Source organism: Hemitrygon akajei, chromosome 21 (genome assembly GCF_048418815.1).
Source record: "Hemitrygon akajei chromosome 21, sHemAka1.3, whole genome shotgun sequence".
Lineage (NCBI taxonomy): Eukaryota > Metazoa > Chordata > Chondrichthyes > Myliobatiformes > Dasyatidae > Hemitrygon > Hemitrygon akajei.
In genome coordinates, this window is record NC_133144.1 from 38,321,850 (window position 1) to 38,334,693 (window position 12,844).

The 12,844-nt window shown below is 40.9% G+C and overlaps 1 protein-coding gene across 3 annotated transcripts in view; it reads left to right on the plus strand.

Moving 5' to 3' along the window:
* The window catches only part of LOC140714236 (paladin-like), a 271,350-nt gene that overhangs the window by 112,625 nt on the left and 145,881 nt on the right, over positions 1–12,844 (plus strand). For all 3 annotated transcript variants that reach the window (XM_073025263.1, XM_073025262.1, XM_073025264.1), the window contains 3 exons: positions 1,108–1,212; positions 9,932–10,027; positions 12,255–12,389. In XM_073025263.1, coding sequence (XP_072881364.1) covers positions 1,108–1,212; positions 9,932–10,027; positions 12,255–12,389 — 336 coding nt within the window. The remainder of the gene's footprint in view (positions 1–1,107; positions 1,213–9,931; positions 10,028–12,254; positions 12,390–12,844) is intronic.

Sequence of the window (12,844 nt, forward strand, 5' to 3'; positions counted from 1 at the left end):
CATTTCTAAACCAATCCCTCCTATCTTTATCTTGCCATCTTGCAACCCCAGTTCTCTTGTATGTACCTCCCACTCTATCCTAGCCTCTGACTTTCCATCCATCAGCTTTTTACCCTCTCCCAGGCTGAGATACCGTACTTCCCTGCATTGATTGACACAAAGGAAATCCAGCTCTCACTCTGCGGGTAAAAGGACCCTCCTCCATAGACAGAGAGAGAGACCCGTTTCTCTCTATAACATGTTCCCTCCTCTTAAAATTTCTTCTTGCATTTTCAAGTTTTCCTTTCTTCATATCATCCATTTTACTTTTTGCTCCATTGTCTTAATGCCTTGTTTTTGGTATTATAGAGTCAAACAGGTTTGCAATAATCCTTTTGGCCCAGTGTATCCATGCTCTCCCCATTTCTGCACAGAACTGACCTGCAGCCTCGAATAATTGTCCTCCAGTATAACGTGACTCATTTTACATTCATTATACAGAGGATATAAGGGACACAAGTACTCCTTGATGAATCAATGTATTGAATACACTACATCATGGTAATGAGTCATGGGTGGGCAGAATTCATATGGAGTCACAGAGCACTGCAGCACAGAATAAGGCACTTTGGCCCATCTAGTCCATGCTGAACTGTTATTCTGCCTAGTCCCATTGACCAGCACCTGGACCATTCTCATTCATATCCCTCCCACCCATGTACCTATCCCAATTGAACTTGCATCCACCACTTCCGCTGGCAGCTCATTCGCACTCAGACCGCTCTTGGAATGAAGAGGTTCCCCTTAAACATTTCACCTTTCACCCTTATCCTATGATCTAGTCTCACCCAATCTCAGTGGAAAAAGCCTGCTTGCATTTAGCCTATCTCCATTATTGTGTGTTAACATCTACTCATACTTGTCTTCATGGAGCTCTTGATTAGTATCAGCATGCGCATAGTGTTAAGTGAATGCTGCCCAGGAGAAATCAGGTGATCAGATTTGCTACACATGCACATACACACAGATGTCATCCCTGAGTCCATTTTTGAAAGGCCAATAGAGATGAAGAGGCAAATACAAACAGCTTGGCAACCTGCTTACAGCTGACATCTTTCCTTTAATCAGGTGGATGCAGCCATTGCACTCTGTTCTGAAATGCATGACATTAAAGAAGCTATTTATGAATGCAAACAGAAGCTGGAAGCCATTGGGGAGACCTGCCAGGCCCAGGTAAGCGAGATGCTGACGAAGATGCAGGGTTTTAGGGACAAGCATCTGATGTAAAAGTCAACAGTGCAACTGATGGGTTCGTTTACTTCCATGAAGTATAGCATTTAGACAGTACTTGATAACTCCAAGTATGATGACTATTGGCCTTAGAGAGCTGGAGTATAATCTAGGACGGACAAGAAAATCATTGATAATATATATTTAAAGGGAAACTGATATTACCACCTACCCACAACTGGGCTGAAAAGTGGAAACCAAATTGGCCAAGCTTCTGACTCTTGACTACTGCTCCATGGCCCTTGAGTAGTGCAGAACTATGATGGGCTGTGATTTCAGAGACATTTCGATCTAGACCAGGGGTTCCCAACCTGGGCTCTATGGACCCCTCAGTTAATGGTAAGGTTCCTCCATAGAATAAAAAATGTTGGTAACCCCTGCTCGAGACTGATACAGATAAATCCCTCTTGAGGTGAAGTATCAGTGGGCACAACCAAGATCCAACCAGTGCAGGGAAAAAAAAACAGATGTGGGAGAGATGAAGTATGTTTCAAATTATTTGATAGTCTGTTCTGTAACAAGAATGGTTAACTGCTAAATGTGACATACCGTCATTATTTTAATGGAAGTTGTTTTAAGTAAAAAGAATTGCCTGCATATTTGGTCACACATATAAAATAACACAGATCTTAAGGATAAATTTATAGTGCCTATAAAAAGTATTCACTCCTGTTGGAAGTTTTCATGTTTTATTGTTTTACGGTACTGAGTCACAGTGGATTTAATTTGGCTTTTTTTGACACTGATCAACGGAAAAAGTCTCTTTCGTGTCAGAGTGAAAACGGATCTCTACAAAGTGATCTAAATTAATTACAAATGTAAAACACAAAATAACTGATTGCATAAGTATTCACTCCCTTCAAGATGACACACAAAGTCATCACAGGTACAGCCAATTGGTTTTAGAAGTCACATAACATGCCTGAACAAGTGGCATCCTGTCGCACTCACTTCAATAATAAGCAAATACTTTAAGAGGTTGGTCAAGAACTACATCTGCAGCTTGCTACCACCCAAACTGGACCCCCCTACAATTCGCTTACTGCCACAACAAACGACAGATGGCGCAATAGCCACTGCTCTACATACTGTCCTTACACATCTGGAGAAGAAGGATGCTTATGTGAGAATGCTGTTCTTGGACTACAGTTCAGCATTCAATACCATAGTTCCATCCAGGCTCAACAGGAAGCTCAGAGACCTTGGCCTTGTCCCTGCCTTGGGCAGCTGGATCCTGGATTTCCTATCAGATCGCCAGCAGGTGGTAAGAGTGGGCTTCCTCACCTCCACCCCTCTGACTCTCAATACAGGAGCCCCTCAGGGCTGTGTACTAAGTCCCCTCCTTTATTTCCTGTATAGCCATGACTGTGTCACCACCCACCGCTCTAATCTGCCAACGACAATATATTGATTGGCTTAACAACAAACAATAGCGAGGTGGCATACAGGGAAGAAGGCGTCGCTCTGACACAGTGGTGTCAAGAAAACAACCTCTCCCTCAATGTCCCAAAAACAAAGGAGCTGATGTTGGACTACAGAACGAATGGAGATGGGATAACCTCTATTGACATCAATGGATCTGGGGCTGAGAGGGTAAACATCTTTAAGTTCCTTGGCATCCACATCACCAAGGATCTCATGTGGTCTGTACCCACCAGCTGTGTGGTGAAAAAGGCACAACAGCACCTCTTTCACCTCAGACAGTTGAGGAAGTTTGGTATGGACCCCAAATCCTAACAACTTTCTACAGAGGCACAATTGAGAGCATCCTGACTGGCTGCATCACTGCCTGGTATGGGAACTGTACTCCCTTAATCGCAGGACTCTGCAGAGAGTGGTGTGGACAGCCCAGTGCATCTGTAGTTATGAACTTCCCATGATTCAGGACATTTACAAAGACAGGTGTGAGAAAAGGGCCTGAAGGATCATTGGGGACCTCAATCACCCCAACCACAATCTATTCCAGCTGCTACCATCTAGGAAATGGTTCTGCAGCATAAAGGCCAGGACCATCAGGCTCCAAGACAGCTTCTTCTACCAGGCCATCAGACTGACTAACTTACGCTGATCTGGGTGTACTACAATGTTACATTGACTGTTCTATTTATTATAAATTACTATGATTGCACATTTAGACGGAGACGTAACGTAAAGATTTTTACTCCTCGTGTATGCGAAGGATGTAGGAAATAAAATTAATTCAATTCAATTCAATAATTAGTTAAATGGAGATCACCATGTGCAGTCAAGGGCTTTATTGATTGTGGTAAAACTACACCTCAGCTCTCTCAGTGGGAGAGCATTTTGGAGATAGTGATCATAATTCTATCTCCTGTACAATAGCATTGGAGAGAGAAAGGAACAGACAAGTTAGAAAAGTGTTTAATTGGAGTAAAGGGAATTATGAGGCTATCAGGCAGGAAATTGGAGGCTTAAATTGGAAACAGATGTTCTTCGGGAAAAGTGCGGAAGAAATGTGGCAAATGTTCAGGGGATATTTGTGTAGAGTTCTGTATAGGTATGTTCCAATGAGAAAGGGAAGTTACGGAAGGGTACAGGAACAGTGGTGTACAAAGGCTGTAGTAAATCCAGTCAAGAAGAAAAGAAAAGCTTACAAAAGGGTCAGAGAGCTAGATAATGTAAGAGATCTAGAAGATTATAAGGCTACTAAGAAGAAGCTTAAGAAGGAAATTAGGAGAGCCAGAAGGGGCTATGAGAAGGCCTTGGTGGGCAGAATTAAGGAAAACCCCAAGACATTCCACAAATATGTAAAGAGCAAGAGGATAAGGCGTGAAAGAATAGGATCTATCAAGTGTGACAGTGGGAAAGTGTGTATGGAACTGGAGGAAATATCAGAGGTACTTAATGAATACTTTACTTCAGTATTCACGATGGAAAAGGATCTTGGTGATTGCAGTGATGACTTGCAGCAGACTGATAAGCTTGAGCATGTAGATATTAAGAAAGAGGATGTGCTGCAGCTTTCGGAAAGCATCAAGTTGGATAAGTTGCCAGGACCGGATGAGATGTACCCCAGGCTACTGTGGGAGGCAAGGGAGGAGATTGCTGAGCCTCTGGCGATGATCTTTGCATCATCAATGGGGACGGGAGTGGTTCCAGAGGATTGGAGGGTTGCGGATACTGTTCCTTTATTGAAGAAAGGGAATAGAGATAGTCCAGGAAATTATAGGCCAGTGAGTCTTACCTCAGTGGTTGCTAAGTTGATGGAGAAGATACTGAGAGGCAGAATTTATGAACATTTGGAGAGGTATAATATGATTAGGAGTAGTCAGCATGGCTTTGTCAAGGGCAGGTTGTGCCTTACAAGCCTGATTGAATTTTCTGAGGATGTGACTAAACACGTTGATGAAGGAAGAGCAGTAGATGTAGTGTATATGGGTTTCAGCAAGGCATTTGATAAGGTACGCCATGCAAGGCTTACTGAGAAAGTAAGGAGGCTTGGGATCCAAGGGGATATTGCTTTGTCAATCCAGAACTGGCTTGCCCATAGAAGGCAAAGAGTGGTTGTAGACGGGTCATATTCTGCATGGAGGTCGATGACCAGTGGAGTGCCTGATCTGGGCTCCTTACTCTTCGTGATTTTTATAAATGCCCTGGATGAGGAAGTGGAAGGGTGGGTTAGTAAGTTTGCTGATGACACAAAGGTTGGAGGTGTTGTGGATAGTGTGGAGGGCTGTCAGAGGTTACAGCAGGATGTTGATAGGATACAAAACTGGGCTGAGAGGTGGCAGATGGAGTTCAACACAGATAAGTGTGAAGTTGTTCATTTTGGTAGGTCAAATATGATGGCAGAATATAGTATTAATGGTAAGACTCTTGGCAGTGGGGAGCATCAGAGGGATCTTGGGGTCCAAGTCCATAGGATGCTCAAAGCAGCTACGCAGGTTGACTCTGTGGTTAAGAAGGCATATGGTGTATTGGCCTTCATCAATCGTGGAATTGAATTTAGCAGTATGGGTCTCTTTAGAAGCTAACTTTGTTTAAAAAAAAAATTCTATTATTTATCTTCTTGGATCCTCACTTCCTTTATCTTTAAATAAACTAACTGACAATTTGATAGTTAAACATACTTTGAGGATCTGGTTACATTTTAGAAAATACTTTGGTTTATTGAGATTTTCTCTTTCTAGTCCCATTTTTTTCCTAATTGTTTTTTTAAACCTTCTATGACTGATGTAGTTTTTAAAGAATGGGATAGATTGGGTATTAAATACTTCCAGGATCTGTCTGATGGAGGAAGTCTCTTTTCGTTTGAGCAACTGTCAGCTAAATATAGCTTACCAAAAACCCACTTTTCTCAATATCTACAAATTACAGACTTTCTGCGATCTCAATTACATACATTTCCTATGAGTCCTGATAAGAACTTATTATGTGTAATTTCTAATTTGAAACCTTTTCATAATGGCTCAATATCCAATATTTATGGTATGTTGTTGGGAATAAGAAAGGCTCCTTTAGACAAAATTAAAAATGCCTGGGAACAAGATTTACAGGTTTCAATTTCTGAGGAGACTTGGAATGAAATTTTAAAATTGGTTAACACTTCATCACTATGTGCTTGCCACTCCCTCCTACAATTTAAAGTGGTCCACAGGGCCCACAAGTCCAAAGACAAGCTATCTTGTTTTTATCCGTAACAATGGAGAGGCTTCACTAATCCACATGTTTTGGACATGTCCGAATCTTGAAAAATACTGGAAGGAAGTATTCCAAACTTTTTCTGTACTTTTTAAAATAAATTTTAAGCCCAACCCTTTGACTGCCTTGTTCAGTATTGTTGGAGAGAAAGGCACAACTTTGGAGACATCTGATTTGCATATATTGGCTTTTATTTCTCTTACAGCTAGGAGGGCGGTGTTGCTTAAATGTAAGCATGTTGCTTCGCCTACTCACGCTCAATGGTTACGTGGTGTTATGTCATGCTTAAATTTATAGAAGATTCGTTGTTTAATTTCTGATTCTAACCAAGACTTTCAAACATTGTGGGGACCATTTTTGAATTACTTTCAAAACCTTTGATTTGGTGTTAAAGTACAGATGTTGGTTAATAACATAAATCACTATCTGATAAGGATTTTTTCCCATCTTTCTTTCTTTACCAAACAGCTTTGACTTTGGTAGTGGGTTTAAATTCCTTTTTTATAATAAAATTATTACAATTCAAATTAAAATTTAATTAATGTATGTGTTTGATTATGAATATAGGGTACTGCGATTGCAAGTGTGATTTAAATATAATGTATTTGGTACTATGCTATCTTTTAAAAAAATTCATAATATATATCCTCATGTACTCTGTATTCTTCTATGTGAAAATTAATAAAAATATTTAAAAAGAATTTAGGAGCCGAGAGGTAATGTTGCAGATATTTCGGACTCTGGTCAGACCCCACTTGGAGTACTGTGCTCAGTTCTGGTCGCCTCACTACAGGAAGGATGTGGAAGCCATAGAAAGGGTGCCGAGGAGATTTACAAGGATGTTGCCTGGATTGGGGGGCATGCCTTATGAGAATAGGTTGAGTGAACTCGGCCTTTTCTCCTTGGAGCGAAGGAGGATGAGAGGTGACCTGATAGAGGTGTACAAGATGATGAGAGGTATTGATCGTGTGGATAGTCAGAGGCTTTTTCCCAGGGCTGAATTGGTTGCCTCAAGATGACACAGGTTTAAGTTGCTGGGGAGTAGGTACAGAGATATCAGGGGTAAGTTTTTTACTCAGAGAGTGGTGAGTGTGTGGAATGGACTGCTGGCAATACTGGTGGAGGTGGATACTTTTAGATAGGCACATGGAACTTAGTAAAATAGAGGGCTATAGGTAAGCCTAGTAATTTGTAAGGTAGGGACATGTTCAGCACAACTTTGTGGGAGGAAGGGCCTGTATTGTGCCTGTTTTCTGTTTCTATGTTATACCTGTATCTGAAAAGTCCAATGTCTGGGTGAGTCAAAAACTACACCACGAAGATGAAAGAACACTCCAGGCAACTCCACAAAAAGGTTATTGTAAAACACGAGTTAGGAGATGGATACAAGAAAATTTCCTAGTCACTGAACATCCCTTGAAGTACAGTTAAGTCAATCATCAAGAAATGGAAAGAATATGGTACAACTGTAAATCTGCCCAGAGCAGGCTGTCCTCAAAAACTGAGTGACCGTGCAAGAAGGCGACTAGTGAGGGAGGCCACCAAGAGACCTATAACAACTGTGGAGGAGTTATGAGCTTCAGTGGCTGAGATGAGAGAGACTGTATACAAGAACTGTTGCCTGGGTACTTCACCAGTCACAGCTTTATGGGAGAGTGGCAAAGAGAAAGCCGCTGTTGAAGAATATTCACATGAAATCTCAGATAGTTTGCCAGAAGGCATCTGGGAGACTGAAGTCAGCTGGAAGAAGGTTCTTTGGTTCATGAAACGAAAATTGAGCTTTTTGGCTATCACACCAAATGTTATTTTTGGTGACAGCCAAACCCCTCACACCATCAAAAACACACCAAGCAACGTGAAGCAAGGTGGTGGCTGCTTCATACTCTGGGGATGCTTCACTGCAGCAGGCCCTGGAAGGCTTGTGAGGGTAGAGGGTAAAATGAATGCAGCAAAATACAGGGAGATCCTGGAGGAAAACCTGATGTAGTCTGCAAGAGAACTGTGACTTGGGCGAAGACTTGTTTTCCATCACTACAATGACCCCAGCTTAAAACCAATGCTACTGAGGAGTAGCTTAAAAACAAGAAAGTTAATGGCGTGGAATGGCCAAGTCAGAGTCCAGATCTCAATCCAATTGAGAATTTGTGGCTGGACTTGAAAAGGGCTGTTCACTCACAATCCCTATGCAATCTAACAGAGACTGAGCAGTTTTATAAAGAAGAGTGGGGAAAAATTGCAGTGTCCAGATGTGCAAAGCTGATAGAGACCTATCCACACAGACTCAAGTCTGTATTTGCTGCCAAGGTGCATCTACTAAATACTAACTTGAAGGAGTTTGAATACTTTGGCAAACAATTATTTTGGGTTTTATATTTGTAATTAATTTAGACAAATTTGGAGAGACTTGTTTTCACTTTGACATGAAAGAGTCTTTTTTTCTGTCGATCAGTGTCAAAAAAAGCCAAATGAAATCCACTGTGATTCAATGTTGTAAAACAATAAAGCATGAAAACTTCCAAAGGTGGGGGGGGGGGTGTGAATACTTTTTATAGGCACTGTATGTGAAATGACGTGGTCAAGTGATATCAAAGGCAACAGGAGTGAATCTGCAGATGCTGGCAGAACTCAGCAGGCCAGACAGCATCTATGGGAGGAGGTAATAACGACGTTTCGGGCCGAAAACCTTCATCAGGAGTGAAGTAACATGGGATGGTTGAGGGAGGATAAGAAGTGGGGGGAGGGATAAAGTAGAGAGCTGGGAAGTGATAGGCTGGTGGGAAATGGGCTAGGGGGAAGGTGGAGAATTATGGGAAATAAAAGAAAGAAAGGTAGGGCTGGGGGGGAGAGATAATAGTGAGGGGGGAAAAAGAGAGAAAGAGAACCAGAGTAAAATAATAGATAGGGATGGGGGTAAGGGTGAGGGGCAGGGGTATCAACGGAGGTCAGTGAGTTGGATGTTCATGCCGGCAGGAAGGAGGCTACCTAGGGGTTATAATGCAATTAAAGTAGTAGAATATTATGTGCACGGTGGTTTATGTGGAGCTACAATGATGGTCAATGTGGCTTTCTCTAAAGAAGAGAAGCGTTATAATGTGTGAGATACAACTATCTTTCCTTAAGGACACAAAATTAGGTTAACACTGCCTCAGTTTGGTATGCTGTTTTGGAAGTGATTCTGCAGGTTGGGAAGTGTCTATAAACTATAGACTGTTGCGCAGTGACCTAGAATAAAACGTGTTATGTCTGGTGTGTGATGGATGTGTCATAAACACAGTTCTTTATACTTAAGCGTATACTTGTATTCAGAGAGATGATTTGGACATGAATCATGTAGCACAGCGTAAGGTATTCTGTCCCTGCAGTTTTCCTTTTCAAGTGGTGACCTGATTACCTTTTGACGGACACTATTGAATAGTTTCAACTAAACCATAAAGGAAAAAAAATCTACTCCACAATAAGCCGTTGTGTAAAGTAAAAATCTTTTCCTTGCACCTCTTGTTGTGTTGCCCTTTACCTAAATAGGTATACTCTGTTTTCTGACCCTCTGATATCTTGAGATCCTCTGTGCATTTAACCGCCCATGTAAACCCCTCATGGACATTATAGCTGTGAAAGGTTAGTCATAACCCCCAATCAGTAGCCAGTTTCCAAGTAATGCTATCTAAAATTTATTGTGATAATGCACAGACCTGTGGAGTATTTATTTCAGTGATCAGCTTTGAAATGTATTGCTTTTTCCTACTAGTACACTGGCTGCTGGAATAACTGATGCAGCTTTGCCAACAGTTCTGAAGAGCTGTGAATATTGTTTGCCTCATTATATTCCAGACTTTTAAAATCCACATTGGCTTCATCCAGCAGCATCTCCTGTTCATTTTGATCTTTCAGGCCTGGTCATCTTAAGCTCAAGCCCTTAGATTCCCCCGCCATGATTTAATTTAATAAAAAGTGGATGATTACAGGATATTTTTCTGTGAATTTTATTTCTTGTTCCATTTAGGGAAATAGCACCAAGGAATATTTTCTCCAGAGAGTACTACAGAGTACAGAGTGTTACTTCTATCTTGTTGCTTTTAACTACTATCTTCATGAACAGGTATGTGCATTAGAGTTTTTTTTAGTTGTAACTTGTATTTTCCATGTAAGTGCATTGTTAGCTTCGGCACTGTCTGAATCCTTAAGTTATGATGTGAAGAGTCTTCATGCAGATGTGGGTTCAGATCAAAAGTTTGGGCAAGAGAATTTTCATGAAATTTATCTTGTAGCTTAGACTACATGTGAAAGGTTAGTCATAACCGCCTCCCCCCCCCCCCCCCCCCCATCCCCTCATGGCAGCAGCCAGTTCTGAAGTAATGCTATCTGAAGTTGATTGTGATAATGCACGGACCTGTGAAGTATTTATTTCAGTGATCAGCATTGAATTGTGTTGCATTTTCTTACTTGCACACTGGCTGCTGGAAAGAATGAAGCAGCTTTGCCTCTCCCTGCTCCACAATATGTAGTTTCAACAGACCACATTTCCACAGTCAGTTATACCATTTTGGGATACTTAACATTAATTTGCTCTAAAATGATTATTTTAGCACTGTAAACAGTGCTGCACAGGGTTACTGTATGGTATCACAAGTTCCACTCAGGATGTTTACCACCATTTCTGATGGTTTTAGGATGAAACAAAGTGAGGTTTACTGGATTGTTGCCCCTTTCCTTGTTTATAGTTGTCCACACTATTGAAAAATGGTATTGGTATATTATTGTCACATATGCCAAGATACACTATACATGGAGAAAGAATAAGGTAAAACTATATAAATGCAGAATAAAACGTAAAAGCCACTGAAAATGTGCAGTGCAGGTACACGATAAAGTGCAAGATCATAATGAAGTAGATTGTGAAGACAAGAATCGATTTTATCATACAGCAGCTTCCTTTAAGAGTCTGATAACAGTCAGATAGAAGCTGCCCTTGAGCCTGGTGGTACGTGCTTTCAGGATTTTATATCTTCTGCCCAATGGGAGAACGGCAAAGAGAGAATTTTCGGGGTGGGTAGGGTTTTTTCATTATGCTGACTGCTTTACTGAGGCAGCAGAAAGTGTAGACAGAGTCTTGGAGAGGAGGCTGGATGCCATTTGTCTGGTACTTAGGCTTGCTGGAGAATTCTTCCCACTGCAGTTTTAGCTAGCATCACCAGTTCTGGTAGGACATATCCTTAGAGACTTAACGTAAGAGGTTACGTTGGAAATTATAGCATGTGGGACTAGAAATTGGTGACGGACAGAAAATAGAGAAGGAATAAATGAGTCTTTATTGAGATGGCAGGATGTGTCTACTGAGGCATTGCTGGTCATACTCTAGAAATTAACACTATGTATCGGTGCTTTGGATAAGTGAACTGAACATATTACTTCTAAGTTTGCTGTTGACGTTATTGTGAGTTGTGAGGAGGATGTGAAGAGATTTCAAGGTAACAAAAACAAGTTGATTATTGGGAAGCTGTGTGGTAAGTGCAGCATAATGTTTATAAATGTGAAGATATCCACTTAAGTAGCAACATAGAAGGACAGAATAGTATCTAAGTGGTGCAAGGTTGGGAAATGTTGCTGTACAAAGGGTGTTCTTGCTGTCACATCCTCGGGTTGTCGGTAGAGTATTCTGAGGTCTTGGAGTTTTTTGCTGGTATTCTCTGCATTTTAAAATTATTATGTATCGTTGTGCTTCGGGGATTTTTTTTTTACGTGTTATTGTTAGGTCTCCTTTACATTTAAGTTGCAATTGTCCTTGGAAACTTAAAATTAATTCTCCTCGAGACTTTGCAGGTGTCTAATCAAGTATCCTTGGACTTCTCTCTCTTATCAGAATGATTATGTAATGGTCACAATATCACAGTCCCTAGAGCCAATCCATGCCCTCAGCTCTCCTGCTTTACCTGTTAAAGTTGCATGCATTGAAATAGATGCAATTTAAAGCAGTGGTCCTATATGCCCTTTTACTGTAAACATGGCAATCCTGATTGTCAGGTCTACATGCTTTGGTTGCTGCACATACTCTTGTCTTCCCACTGATTTCACTCTCAAGTTCCATTCCCCTGCCAATCTAGTTTAACCCACTCTGGTGAGAAAATAAAATTTCCTTGTTTGGTTGTCCCCTGGTTCAAGTGCAACACAAACTTCTTGTTACAGGCCATCTCTACCCCCAGAGGAGATCCCAATGATCCAAAAACCTGTCATTTAGTAAAGAAACCAATGGTATTTGAATGTATTTGAGCTTGGAGATTCTGTCATGTTACCTATAGCTAATAATTAATGTGTATGTTACCTTCCAGTACCCTTTGGCTTTTTCACTCAACTTCAGCAAGTGGATGTGTAGTCACCCCTGGATGTTCAGGATCTTAGCTGGCATGGATGTGTCTGAGCTTACAGCACCTTGTGACTTGATAACAAAAGGCATCAGACTCTTGGTAAGTTTGAAGCTGAACTTTGTAAAAATTAATAGGTTACTCTATAATTGTAAATAGCTTTCATTAGATGCCATAACTGAACCAGATCCTCTCTAAATCAGTCAGTTCTACACCGTCCTTCAAGGCATACCTTAAAAACCTTCTGAAGAAACATTGGCACAGGTTTGTTCGCTAGCATCCTGTGGAAACATTTTGCAATGTTTGACAATATTAAAGTTGTTTCATCAGTGGAGATTGTTGGTAGGTATTTTATTCTAGAAATACTTACACAACATGCTGCAAAATAAATCTCCTCTTTCTATTTGAGGGCATTGTCAGAAATTTCTAAGATTTTTATTGTTTGGAGGATATTTTGTGAATTCTGATCAGCCTTTACTACTTTACTGACATTGGACTTTTTTTTTGGATTTCCATTGTGATAGAGAGTGTCATCATCAGCGTGTTAGCATGATATT